Here is a 10,189-nt window from a genome sequence, read left to right on the forward strand (position 1 = left end):
TGTGGTTGGGGGGGGGGAGCGGTCACAGTGATCTCATGTTTTCATGCCTCCATCTATATGCAGAAATATAAGGAGAGTCACTCTGCTCCCACAGTGGCCAGCCTCCTGCAAAGGGATATTTCACCAAAACAACAGCCAAAACTCTTTCGCACACACTTACACACACAAACAGAAAAGTACAGTGAGGTTCGACATCTAAATCTGAACCCTTGCTTTGCAGTCAGAGCCAGAAATAGTTCTTAATGGTGAACACTGCTTTGCTAGAAAGGCTAGGCAGAAAGGAGTCAGCAGCGAGCACCAGTTGAATGTTCTCCATCCTACACTCATTCTCATCCTCCTCACCACCACCACCACCACCATCACCAGCTCCCTGCATAAAATGATAAAACCTGCTGAGTTCAAAGTCTTCGTCGGCTAGCCCTCCTGTTCGACCCGCTTTGCACCTCATATTTCAAAATCTCTTTAAAATTCTGTAACTGTCTTTTGTTCACTCCAGTTGTTAATACCTAACTTCAAAGCCTCGGCCTCATTAGCACAGAGGTAGAAACCCCTGTCACTCATTTACATTTGTTTAAAGGCTGCAGGGAGACGAGAGGAAAAAGGGGGAGTTCAAATCCAAACCACTAGAAGTCAACCTTGTCGGTCCTCTGCCAACACCTGGTTATATCAGTTGGTCACAGAGCAAATATTATACTCCCCTGCAGCAGCGGGTATTGATTTCATTGCTGGATTGATTCTTGTAGTGAATGTGGGGTGAATTTTTAACATTTATCTCTACGAATAAAAGATACACAAAAGAGACTCAAACACTGGATTTACTGATTTTTCCTGTGAGTTTTCCAACACATGCATCATCCCTTCACCCACTATTAACACATTCACCTAAAATAAAATGAGGTGATTTTTTTAAACATGATTCACAACTTTTGTTTTCCATTCCTCATTGAAGCAACAGGATGGTTGTGTGTTTCAGTGGCTAAACCTACCAGAGGCATGTCTGTCTTCACTGGGGATTTATTGACGTTTATCAGGGATGAATAGATCAAAGTCTGCCACATGACAGGCGATCAATCACGCATCAAATCAAGGATGGCATTCCTCTAATAAAACAGAAAGAATAGGGGGGAAACGGCTCTCACCAGTTTTCTCCCCCTTTCTTAACGGTCAATTATTCATCATTACTCACTCTTGAACCTCAGCAGCTCCTTGTTATCCCCCATAGCATGCCATTTAGTTTATCTCACCATTCGTATAAGAACTTTCCTGGCAAAAGAGGATTTAAAAACCTCAAAGTGGGAGTGCGCAGATGCGTGCGTCATTTGCGCAGTTGGACACAGATTTTACCACAACTGTGGGTCAGGAGGTGAGTTCCGCGTTGTGTTAGCAACAAAACAATTTTAGTTTACACAAAGCTGTAAAATAAATCGCAGTGTGCAGCGCAGCTATACGCTGTTATAAAGAAGAAGAAATGTCTATTTGGCACTTGTAAATAAAACTAGTTGGCTACTGGGATGAGAAATGGTAGGGGCGGGTTATACCTGCTGATCGCCGCGGCTCTTGCTGCTTTCTCCTCGGCATAGTGACCGTCACGTTCCACGGTACTTCTCATGCAGGAATTACAAACGAGGTCTATCAGTTAGTAAAAATCATCCCGTGCTCGGGGCTGGAGATTTGGGTCTCGGTGCTGAAACTGTCAGTCTTCTTCTCAAACTGGCTGCTCTTTCTGGGGCTTTAAAGCTCGATCGGCTTCAGCGAGAATAAGCTCAACATTTACGAAGGGATTCGGCCCAGCTCCTGACACCTTCATGTCCATCAAAGATCATCTTCCTTCATCTTTCTCGTGGCAGGGTGGAAAAAAAGAAGCAGAAGCAGCAACTGAGAACCTTTAAAACCAAGTTTTCTGTTCACTCCCCCTTGAAAAATCCCCTAATCTCCAGTGCTGTTTGTAGGGGGGTGATAGTTGGCTGCGTCTTTTACGCACAAAACTAAAAAATAAATAAACTCGAGCGGTAACCAAACAAATATAAGTCCTGTGTGATCGCACCGCACAGCTCTGATAAGTAATGTATCCTAGTGTTTCCTTCTCTTCTCTTCTCCTGCCAGTGCCCTGAAAGAAAGAAAGGGGAGAGGACAAAACAGATAGACAGGCATTAGATGGGTTAATGTCAGTCCCGTCACCACCACGCCACCTCAGCCCGGATCCAGCCTCACCAGTCCGGCAGAGACTTTCCCTTCCCTCCCCTCCTTCCTTCTTTTTCTGCCATTGGAAAAAAAATGGGACGAGCGGGATTTCTCTCTTACTTACGTTTTAAGAGTCGTGGAAATGATTTCCACCGCTCATCTCATCGCATCTTGGACAGACTCGGGTTTTTTGGAGGGGTGGTTGATGCGGTGGAGAGGATATCACTTGATAGAGGGGGGAAAACAAGACGCAGGCGCATCCAAGCTTCGCAAACAACAGATCAGATGGGCACAGACTGAAATATTTGTCTCTTTAAAAGGCGAAAAAAGAGGAGAACAAACTCCAGGGACTGATCCGAGATCTCCCAAAAAAAAGAAACAGAAAAAAATGGAAACGCGGTGGATCCAGAAGCTGTTTCAGACAGTCTCAACTGATAGACAGACGCATCGAGTGGCTTTTCCTGCTACATTTTTACTCCTCCCTCTCCACAAGCGTCACCCCTGACAGAGGAGCCTACCTGTCAATCTTTTTAATTGTCTTGTTCTCTCCCCCCCTCTCGCGCTTTCTCCCTTCGCTTTAAAATCCCAAACCTCCGACAAAGGAAACGATCCTTTCGGAACTTATCGGGGGACTAAAACCAAACTAACATGTATTGTAGACCACAACAAGAATCACTCAGGTTGCTACAACTTGTATGGCATCTTTAGCTTATAAAAGAAGTCACTGACATGGCACTAGTGAAGACTTCGACTCCCACTCGGGGTGGGACGAGGGTTCAGTGGTCCAACATGTTGTAGTATTAGTGGAACATTTTGCCTTATAGCTTCTGGAAAACGACAGTCATGACAATAAACAATAACACCGGGAAATGAAACGTGCAATCACAATGGAATGCACACAACAGACCTTCACAAATCGCGGATCAACGTTTTGGTTACAGGTGTACATGGGGGCAAAAGCACGTTTTGACAACAGCGCTCTCCAAATAAAATGTGGATTAAATGCAAGCGCATTTGCGCAAAACGCAGAGATTGATTATATGATTATATACTAGATATTCTGGGTGTTTGAAAGGCTCTGTCGGGTCGGTTTTGTTTTAGAGGGGGAAAGGCTGCGGATATGTTAGGAGATGAGGATTGATTTGTTTCACCTTACAAGGAAGTGAGTGTTGTGTCCGGGAAGGGGAGGGACTCCGACGACAAGTCTGGGGCGCTGCTGTGCTACTTACCAGGCTGCACTAGTGCAGCGTTTTAATTCTAAATAGTCCATTCTGCCCATGTTGTTTTTACTTAAGTGACAAAAGCGCGTTTGTTCCGGCTCTTCCCAGCCTGCGTGCCGTGCATGTGCAGATGGAAAACCTATAGCGCAGGCTACTGGCAGTCGAGCTTTTTAGTGCCACTGGTTCACGTCAAGTTACCCGTGAACTTTGTCACATTTGGGAGCCATGTCGTGTCTGCTCTTGGTAAGAAACGGCAGGAGAGCGTTTTCGGTTATCTGCGGGGGGCGCAGAGGCACCGACGCACTTTCAGGAGTTCATCCGGTTGCGCGGCGCTTCATCATAGATACGTCCTACTCAGCGCACTTCATGGATTTCAAAGGATCCTCTATACCGAGCACTATGAAAAAGCTGGTCGTCTCTAAGCTTTCTCAGAATTTCAGAGAGGCCGTTGCTGTGCAAACCGTTGCTGTTCCGACACCCGGAGACGCGGACTTGCTCGTGAGAAATCGGTAAGTTGTTTTTGAAAGGTGGGTAGAAAACGAGTTTTCTCTGCGTGCACAGAATAGGTGGTCCAAGGCGTGCTACGAGTCTGTTTGTGAATCATCAGTTGATATCGATATATCACAGTTTTGTTGAGAAGTTGTAAAAAAGCTCCTCTTACCTCGAGTTACCCATGTCCAGCACCTGCAATCGTCATCATCATTACAAGATGGCAATATACGTGAAGAATAAGCGCTGTACTCTAATTCCAAGTTCCGCCCTCTCTGCATTTGTCCATCAATCCATCTCGGCAGCTCTCTCTCTCTCTTTCTTTCTCTCTCTCTCTCTCTCTCTCCTGTCTCTGTACGTCACCAACCTGCAAACAGAAAGTAATGGGGGGTGGGGGTGGCATCAAGAGATGGGGATGATGGAGAAGGAGATGCAGTGTTACTGTCGCGGGATCTGCAGCAACATTTCTCTCATTTACAACAGCAGAGCCCAGCAGTGTGTTCACAGTCAGGGCACAGCACCTGGAGTCAGTGGATACACCTGCTTTTAGTTTGACCTAGTCTGAATGATTATGATATAAAGTGACAGCATTAAACTAAATATTTGTTCATTTCACTTGGAAAAGGCATAAATTACAGCTCTTGGTGAAAACAGGATTTCTGTTTTTGTTTGTCATTCCGGCTGGAGTTAATAACTTGCCTCAGGTTTGATTCACATTACCAACTCTTATATGTTAAAATAGCCTTACCCAAATGCACATCAAGGTATTTATCTCCAGGAAAACACCGTTTTAAAAGGGAGTGCTAAACCTATTTCATTAGTGGCGTGTTGCTTGGAAGACAGTGATCAGTTGAACTCAGACCTTCTACTGCCTGTGTGAGTGAGGCATCACATCTAGGACAATGGTTTATGTAACAGTTTTGGACTTGTGGTGAAAACTGAAACACTTATCACAGTATTAGTGCAGTCTTAATGAAACTTCAAATCTGAAAGTGTTAAATGAGATATAGCAAAGGAGGAAATTGAATTGATTGCAGTTGAATTAAATGAGAAGATCAAGGCTAGTTCACAAAAATTGACATCAAACTTGTTTCTTTTATTTTAAATGTTACTGATGATGTAATGGAAGTAGATCTTTTAAAGTCTGCAGTAAATCCTTAAATGCCAAGACTCCTGAATGTTCATCACATTTACATCAGCACCACTTCTGATCTATGTGTACGCTTTTCAATAGAACACATAAATGTAAACAAACTCATCACCTGCACAAGAAAAACAGGCAGCGTCAAACTGTATGAAAAGCTTTTTTTTGTTTTGTTTTTTTTTCTAACTAAACAATCTTGAATGCTTGGTCTGAAATTCAGAATTTTCTTTTACTTATTTATTTATTTTTTAATAAATGCACCCAAAAGCTAATCATTTACATACATTTGTCACAATTCTTCAAAATCCAAAAGAAAGGCCTTAAATTAGCAAAATTTCATTTAGTATCATTCAGACAGATGCTTTTCTCCTCTGTCCTGTCAGGTGTGCTGCACATGATGTAGAAGACGTTAACACTTTAAACATTTTTAAAAAGCTATATTTTAACAGACTGTGACTTTATTGTCACAAATATCAGCTTATTGTAATTTGTCTAAACTCCGGTAGTGTAGTATTTTTAGTTGTGTATATTGTAATAGTTGTACCTTTGACGACAACATGATATCTTTATGTGAAAACAGATGTAAAAGAGTCAAACCTAGGTGTTTTGTTATGTCCCCGTGACCCATCTATAAACCACAGAAGCGTTATCTACAAGCTCCAAGTACACATGTGACACACACTGTAATGAGACACAGCATGCGTGGCGCTCTAAAAGAAAGTAAATGATTTATTTATACTTTTCTTTCTCACATATTTGTTTCCAGCATGTTACCAAACTAAGATGAAAACAGCCGTCTTCGCACCTATCTAAGATTTTTTTTTTTTTAAGTGCACTTTGTTGTGGGTGTCTCTGAAGACAATGAATCGTGACATCATGCAGTGTGTTTTGTGATACAAGCCCTTCCCTGTCAGTGCAGGACTGTTCTCTTCGAGAGAAAAGGGAATCATTGCCAAAACAAACCAGTGTTTGTGCCCCGTGCAGACGCGTCTAGAGGAGGAAGCTGAAGTCTTGACCTTCAAGCAGGCATTCAGGAAATATGTGCTTACACTAATGAACCACATAAAAGTCATTGTTTTGCCACTGTGACACTTATGTGTGTTTTTGGTTCACCATCTAATAATGTAACAGTTTTGTTGTTTTCTTACGGTTATTGTCCAATGTTCTGCTTATCTTTCAGGTTTGTGGGAATCAACGCCTCTGACATTAATTACTCGGCTGGCCGTTACGACCCCTCAGTGAAGCCCCCCTTCGATGCTGGTTTTGAGGGTATTGGTGAGGTTGTTGGCCTCGGCCTTAGTGCCAGCTCCCAGTACACCGTTGGGGACACCGTGGCCTACTTTGGGAGCGGTGCGTTTGCTGAGTACACGGTGGTGCCAGCCAAGGAAGCTGTGCCCGTCCCTGCAGTGCAGCCTGAGTTCCTCACCCTGCTGGTCAGCGGTGCCACTGCCTACATCGCCTTGAAACGTCTGGGCGACCTGGCCAAAGGTGAGACCGTCCTGGTAACGGCAGCTGCAGGAGGGACTGGACAGTTTGCTGTGCAGTTGGCCAAGCAGGCCGGCTGCCATGTTATTGGGACTTGTTCATCCAATGAGAAAGCTGGATTCCTTAAATCCCTCGGCTGTGACAGGCCAATCAACTACACCACAGAAGACCTGGCCAAGACACTGAGGAAGGAGTATCTGCAAGGCATAGACGTGGTGTATGAGTCAGTAGGAGGCAGTGTCTTGGAACTCGCAGTGAACAGTTTGGCCAATAAGGGGAGGCTGATAGTGATTGGCTTCATCTCAGGGTACCAGACAGCATCAGGGATCCCACCGTTCAGAGGAGGAACGCTGCCGGTCAAGCTGCTCCAGAAGTCAGCCAGCATTCGGGGTTTCTTCCTGAACCACTTCCTCAGTGACTACAGAGAGGCTCTGGGTAGCATGATGCAGATGTTTGCCAAGGGGACACTAGTGTGTGAGGTGGATCATGGGGATTTGTCACAAGAGGGGAGGTTCGTAGGCTTAGAGTCGGTCTTCCGGGCTGTGGACTACATGTATGCTGGGAAAAACGTGGGCAAGGTTGTGGTGGAAGTGGCACCAAACTCTGTTAGTAACAGTAAGCTGTGATTAGTTAATGCAGTAAAGAAATTACACTTGGACTCAAATAATCAAGTTTAAAACTGAAAACTGTGAGTTAGGCCTTTAATCAATTCTAATAGACATTGGGTTCCACGTTTTTGTAACGTGACTGATATAAGTAAAGCAACGTGATGCTGTCATGAATTAATATAATTATCTTTATTTTCTGTCATCAAACTTTGGAAACTTTGCACATTAAAATGTGATTAATTATAATTTAGGTGAGTGTTGAATAATCCCTAATTTTCAAGATTGATATAAAATATATATCTGAAAACTAATTAACTGTTCTTTGATGATAATCCTGCAACTCTGAAATAGCTTAAGACCTGCCGCCATAATGTGCTTGCTTTTAGCGCTCTCGGGCACTTTATCTACCATAAATGTTTTATGATGGACTTCATTGTTTTTCTAATAAGGGCTTACGTTGGTATGTGCTTGTCAAAAGTGAGTGCTGCTCCAGGTGTGCTTGGTATTTCATTGCCTGTTTGTGGCTGACAGAAACAGCATTCACACAATCAATCTTTTTGTTCACATGCCCCGAAGCTGCACATAATAAAAAAAAAATTAGTCCAGCTAACCAAGAGTCGGACTAGAAAATGCCATTACTTCTCCCGGCTGTAAGAAAAAAAAATCACTCATTGTGAATGTATTTTAGAATGCCCTTTGACATTTTTTTTCCATTTCCACTTTTATGTATTTAATTTTGTTTTGAAAACAAGAAACCTACCTTCTGAAGTTTAGTCACATGGCAGATCATTACTACATAAAACCCAAACATTATCGAAAGAGAAGACTGAGAAGATGCGTTCTTACAGTATTGCACTTTCACAGCCGTATTACGTAAAAGCCTTCTAAAATCTCACAGGTTTGAACTTTTTAAAACTGAACAACATGCTGAAACCTCATTCCTCAAAAACAAGAAATAGACATGAGCTGTGTTGAGGCAGTCCATGTTGTGTTAATGTGCTGTGTCCTCTCAAACAAACACCTGTTCCTACCGGGCAGGGATGGCTGTAGTCTTCATGCACTGTGAACATGTTATTTCCTCATCCAGGTGGCCACTCAAAATATAGCCCAGTGTGAAATATGTTACAGGTGTGACCCCAGCATGCAAAGCTGCTACCTTCAGTAGCCAGCGCAGGAAATCAGAAACACACCAGGCCAAGGCTGTTTTCAATCCATAGCGGAGGAAATCAGAAGAACACACAATTTTCAGCAGAGACAGTGGCCATTGTCAAATTTAGGATATGATGTAATTTGGTTTTCAGGCCTATATCAGACCAGCAGAACAAACACAGATCATTAAAGTTTTGCAGCCGCCTCTGTATCACCACTGTTTGCTCAGGCGTGATGATGAAAAAGCAAGCTTTTACATGCCAGACTTACAAAAGGTGTGAAAGCTGATGATGCACATGTAGGTTTAGATGAATTTTGCATGCTTGAGTACTGTGTGCACCCATGTTGCAGGGCGAGGAAGAGGCCAGGTTTAGCATCTCTTCAATTAACAGGAGAGGCCTCGTCTCAGCGTCCTCAGGGGCCTACCTGTACCTCCGCTGATTAGTGAGCAGTCACAGCCCCAATTAGAGAGAACAGCAACCTGGAGAGACAACACTCTTTATTTAATTGGATTGTGTTGCAGTCGGAGGCTGCTAACTGGCAACGTATTGAACCAACCTGGAACTGTGGAGCGTAAACGAAACATGCAAGAGATCGCAGAGAAGGTCTTCTAGAGAAGCAGCCACAGACGTGTGTTAGGTGATGTGGAAACATTTCTTCCATCGAGGAATCATACCAAGGATCTCTCTCATTTTAGTCAGGAGTGACTAAAAGAAAAGGCCATTAACACACCAGTTACATTTAAATAGTTACGGTATGTAAATGGCAGCAACAGAGAGTAAACTAAATGTACACTTTTCTAACCTGATGTAATGATTTAAATACAAAACATAGATTATAACAAGTACCAAACAGTTTGTAATCTACTTCATTAGGAGATCGGTGAAGGTGCTGATTTCATCTGTCAGAACACAACAGAACTGGTGGTTGTCTGAGGTTTTCTGCTCTTGGTGCTGTTTTTTCAAAGGGAAACTATCTTTCTTTTGGAACAAATAAGAAGCTGAACTCAGGAATTAGAATAGGCACTCTTGTTCAGCGTAACAAACTCAGTTTTTTTGCTGCTGGTCCAGTATACAACAAGTAGCTTAGGGTGCCCTTTGTTAACTAGAAGGATGGCTTTTGTTGAAGAACTGTCATCACTTAGTCATCTTGCTGACTTCGCAGCACCTCTCTACTTGTGCTAGTGTATCACTAGCACGTAACATTATTCTGTAGTTGTCACTTGTGGCCACAGTGGCTGCTGCTCGATCTCTTTAACATGAAAATGTTCTTTTTGTTTTTCACCTTTACATTACTGGTTGAAAGATAACATTTTTGTAGCTCTCCAATCCATTTTAAATTTCAGTTCAAGACAGTAGTACACTGCTGGTTTTTACTGTTGCACGCTGACATTCAGGGTAGTGAAATTCTCAAAGGTCTCTCACTGTACCCCCCACCCACAAAACTCCTTTTCCAAAGCCTCTTCTTAGTGGAACATGTGGCACATAACAAAGACATCACCCTCATAGTGTGGGATGGTAGTCTACCTCCAGGTGCCTGAGGGACACTGGCTGGCTGCTCGGTGCTGCCAGGATCCAGACAGTCCAGTTTCTTTCTCTGCAAGTCAGTCAAACCCCCTCAACTCCCCAACTCCCTGAGCCCCCGTCACTCCTACCTCCTACGCCTAATTACCAAACCTAAAACCCCACTCAACTAATTAGCCACAGCAGACTCAGGAACTGTGAGTAAAGGTAAAGAGATGGCTTCATTCAGGAATATGTGTGTGTGTGTGTGTGTGTGTGTGTGTTAAAGCAAAGGAGAGTGAAAGAAACAGACAAGAAGAAAGGGAAGTGGAATATTCAAGCCTCCTTCAGTGAGCTCATCTCTACAGCCAATTAAAGTCATTTATTAAACTCTTTGCAAATCCTGAGTCG

The 10,189-nt window shown here is 43.3% G+C and overlaps 2 protein-coding genes across 3 annotated transcripts in view; one reads left to right on the forward strand and one right to left on the reverse strand.

Moving 5' to 3' along the window:
• LOC109958500 (teashirt homolog 1) overlaps positions 1-4,940 on the reverse strand; it is a 35,315-nt gene extending 30,375 nt beyond the window's left edge. Inside the window, exons 1-2 of one of the 2 annotated variants that reach the window (XM_020597197.1) lie at positions 4,063-4,940; positions 1,539-2,107 (exon numbers count right to left, since the gene is read on the reverse strand). In XM_020597197.1, coding sequence (XP_020452853.1) covers positions 1,539-1,578 — 40 coding nt within the window. In that variant the 5' untranslated portion in view covers positions 1,579-2,107; positions 4,063-4,940. Of the gene's footprint in view, positions 1-1,538; positions 2,108-2,305; positions 2,611-4,062 lie in introns of those variants that run through there. The other variant, XM_020597196.1, reaches the window with a different exon arrangement.
• Positions 3,374-7,429, forward strand: LOC109958501 (prostaglandin reductase 3). The gene is made up of 2 exons (XM_020597198.1): positions 3,374-3,910; positions 6,215-7,429. The coding sequence occupies exons 1-2, from the start codon at positions 3,627-3,629 to the stop codon at positions 7,143-7,145; spliced, it is 1,215 nt and encodes a 404-aa protein (XP_020452854.1). The 5' UTR covers positions 3,374-3,626; the 3' UTR covers positions 7,146-7,429.
• The last annotated feature ends 2,760 nt before the right edge of the window (positions 7,430-10,189 follow it).

This window comes from Monopterus albus, unplaced genomic scaffold (assembly GCF_001952655.1).
Source record: "Monopterus albus unplaced genomic scaffold, M_albus_1.0 scaffold33.1, whole genome shotgun sequence".
NCBI classification, from domain to species: domain Eukaryota; kingdom Metazoa; phylum Chordata; class Actinopteri; order Synbranchiformes; family Synbranchidae; genus Monopterus; species Monopterus albus.

Coding starts and splice junctions, on each gene's coding strand:
- LOC109958501 (XM_020597198.1), top strand. CDS start 3,627: ATGTCGTGTCTGCTCTTGGTAAGAAACGGCAGGAGAGCGTTTTCGGTT. Junction 3,911..6,214: donor GACTTGCTCGTGAGAAATCG/GTAAGTTGTTTT, acceptor CTTATCTTTCAG/GTTTGTGGGAATCAACGCCT.